Source organism: Phytophthora parasitica (genome assembly GCF_000247585.1).
Source record: "Phytophthora parasitica INRA-310 unplaced genomic scaffold supercont2.1, whole genome shotgun sequence".
Classification (NCBI taxonomy): domain Eukaryota; phylum Oomycota; class Peronosporomycetes; order Peronosporales; family Peronosporaceae; genus Phytophthora; species Phytophthora nicotianae.
Genome location: NW_008634126.1, coordinates 1397905 through 1401191, shown reverse-complemented (window position 1 = coordinate 1401191; position 3287 = coordinate 1397905). Strand labels below are relative to the sequence as shown.

Below are 3287 nucleotides of genomic sequence, written 5' to 3'. Positions count from 1 at the left end.
CCTTCTTTCTCTTGTTGGCTGGTACAGCCATACGAAGTCAATTGTCTCCAGTTCAAAGTCGATCTTCATCTTCCAGGGTAAATTTTTCGCTGGTTCCCATGTTAGTTCTCTGTTGCCAACCCATTGCACTAAATATAATTCTAAGTTGTGCACCCATCGCTTCGCGTAGAGTCGCTCAATGTCGTAGAGCTCCCCGCTTCATCCCCGTCGAGCTCGAGTGCCATTAAAAAGTTCCTCGATGGACTTCCACGTTACTTGTTCTAATTTCTTCGTTGCTTAGCGGTTTGTTGGGAGGTTGATGTTTTCTTCAGCAGATAGAAGGAGCCGTCTATCTTGCGCTTGAAGTTCCTGGCATGTTTCTTGCGCTTGTTGTGTGGCGGCATCGTGCCAATTGCCAAGAGACTGCTGCGGTGCGCATTATAAGAGATCACGACCATCAGAACTCTAATATTAGAAGAAAAAAAAACAATGTCAGTTTTTGCAGAATGATTTTTGTTATGTATATTTCTGATATTTAAGTTTGAGATAATTTCAATGAGATGTAAAATTTGTTTTATATAAGAATTAATCAGGTGGCTACCTTCGAGGCGACACAGGAGATAATTAACTTGTCCTCCAATTCTGCGAATTTTTCCTTCTTTTTTGGGGATCTACATTTGAAATAAGCGACTACTGAGGTGCTCAACCCCGACTCATTTGAGATATCGATGATCTTCAGGTCATTGATCTAATTATAAATGCATAATAAGCGTTCGAAGTGATTAACGCCATTTCCACGTTGAAATATTTCACATAAGAGATGGTGCCTAGCGTCGACATTTCCACGACGTCGAGATCATGTTAAACCTTTTATTCTTTCACTTCTTCGCCGGAAAAATACTCTTGTAAGCATTTGATACGGGAACTGGTTTAGTGCGAACTTAGTAGGGTACTGTTTTTTAATTACTGCAAACCCAGGGCAGATGTACTGAAATTGGTTTGAAATATTTTTTGAAAATCATCAAAATCCAGCACCCTAGTACTGGATTATGGAAATTCCTCTATACATTAACCTGGCATGCCTGACCCGTGGATAGTGCTGCCAACGTTGGGTGAACTGTCTGTGAACTCGAGAAACGTTGGTACCAGGTTGGTATTAGTTAAAACAAAACAAAATACTGGTAATGAACTGGTATCTTCGTTTTGTTATAGTTTCCCTGTCGTCTTAGCTTTTGTATACTCCAGGTTTCTCAGCAGAATTTGCCGAGCTTCGTCGTCAGCAAGCTCGCAGCTCAAGACTGAAGAGCCAAGTTGGCGGTTGATGAATTGAACTCTGTAGAGTAGCTCTCAATACAGTTTATTTAACCTGACCCTCCTTTTCTCTAGACTTGTGCTCAGTCTGAGGCAGAAGAAGAAGTAAGCACGTCCTCGGACTTCGTCCTCGAACGGTATCTCTCCCTTCTGCCCTCGAATCCTCATCGCACTCTTGTTTGGTTGGCAGACAGCCTCTGTCTGCCGGTGCACTGTATCCCAGTACTCTTAGGATCTGTTTTACTCTAGTACTTACTATTACAAAAATAGATGTAAGTCTTTATTTGTGCTGTCACATCAATCTGTTCAGTGAACAGATTGATGTGTTCAGCATCTCTGATCGACAGCTCGCCGCCTTCGGGTAAGAACCGTGCTGTCCCACAGTGGTGCTCAAGCTGGTCGGTTCCTCCTGCAGTCGAAGAGAAGAACGATGGCGGCTTCTAAGCAGCGGAACAGGTGGGAGTCCCCGCTCACAAGCACAGCAGATCCGGCCACTTGGTACGTCGTGTGGGAGAAGAGCGTTGTCGGTGAGCAGCTCAGCGTATTGGAGGTCCCGATTGGACGTGGAGTTGGAGATTGGTTTACTTTGTGTGTTTTATTATCGCAGGTGGATTACTTGCTCCAGGCACTGAGCTTCTACCTCTGATGTCTGCCGACGAACTACCAGATGAAGTGCTACTGCTATCGCATCATGGTGTGCTTTACCACCCGACGCACTTGGAAACAAGATTACTGACTACTTCAGGGCGGGATATACGGGTGAGAGGTGATTGTCAAGCACAATGTAGTATTAGTTCGCGAACTAATGTTGATATACCGCAGGGAGGAGGTTTCCGCTCTCCACAGCAACAAGTGCAGCCTTGCTAGCTACCAAGCTCATACGGGAAGCAGTACGTTATTTTATTTCTGCAGTGACAAACGCTATAGTACTTAATTTGCTTTATATTGCAGTGCATGCCATGTTTTCGTAGCGTTGAGTACGTGTCATGTGGGGCGACAAGAATGAAACAAACCTCGCCTGCAACTCGGCCGTGGAGGAGTACGTGTGCCCACCGAAGAATACGTACCCATCAAGTTACCCTACGCTATCTTGTCCCCGTTTTCGTGACGATGCCGAAACTTGGAGATGAAGCTATTCAGAGGCCATGTATGCACCGCACAGCGTCACACTACACGTTCATCAACGTCCACGTCATATTGTAGTGCATCTACGGTACGCAGACGGTGATGGAAGTGCAACCAAACACCAGGGTCAACAATTGAATCTATGGTTTGTTGTTTAATCTAGTTGGCATGCCCAGGGAGATGCAATCTTACCTCTTTGCCAGTTTCGTCTTCTTTTTTCGTGGAAATTCTCGGACAGGAAAGCAATATCCCGCACTAGTTCTGGTGCTAGCGAGCATCTTCGAGCTGTCACAGTGTTGCCGCCAGTTGAAAATGCTCTCTCAGACGACGCAGATGTAGCAACGCAGCCGAGCCATTTGCGTGCCAGTTTTGCCAGCACGGGAAAATCTGCTTTGTTCGACCATTTCAGCGGGTCGTCGTCCCGGCGAGCGTTTGCTGGTCGCTCTCGGTACCTATTGAGCTCATCTAGGCAGTTGGTTGTTGAGTTACTTGTGGCGCTGCTACTTCCACCTCCAGCCTCGGTCTCATGCTCTTCCACACCGAATAGAGCGTCATCCAAGGCCGCTGTAGCCTTGTCTGGCGTTCAAGTATTGAAGCTGTAACCCTGGGTTCAGGCTCTGGTGGAGATGGATCGTTGTCAAATTCAATCCGGCTTGCAGCATCAATTACACCTTTTAACCTTCAAAATGGCAAAAAGGAAATTCAATGCTGCAAAATGTAAAATCAAAACTGCAATCACGCTAAAACGAATAATTTGAAGCCAATCGAATTTGACAGAAAATAAAGTTTTGCATTACTTTCGAGATACTAATAAATTGCGCTGGAGTTCCGAAAGGCGGGACCGGTTCGCGCCAAAAGCAGTGGACAGTAGC

The 3287-nt window shown here is 45.6% G+C and overlaps 1 protein-coding gene across 2 annotated transcripts; it reads left to right on the top strand.

Moving 5' to 3' along the window:
* Window positions 1-1551: 1551 nt before the first annotated feature.
* On the top strand, window positions 1552-3141 carry PPTG_00351. 2 transcript variants are annotated; one of them, XM_008891734.1, is made up of 4 exons: window positions 1552-1817; window positions 1898-2049; window positions 2113-2180; window positions 2242-3141. In XM_008891734.1, the coding sequence occupies exons 1-3, from the start codon at window positions 1721-1723 to the stop codon at window positions 2155-2157; spliced, it is 294 nt and encodes a 97-aa protein (XP_008889982.1). In that variant the 5' UTR covers window positions 1552-1720; the 3' UTR covers window positions 2158-2180; window positions 2242-3141. The 2 variants fall into 2 exon arrangements, with proteins under 2 accessions (XP_008889982.1, XP_008889983.1); XM_008891735.1 differs by lacking the exon at window positions 2242-3141 and having other exon boundaries at window positions 2113-2241.
* Window positions 3142-3287: the final 146 nt, after the last annotated feature.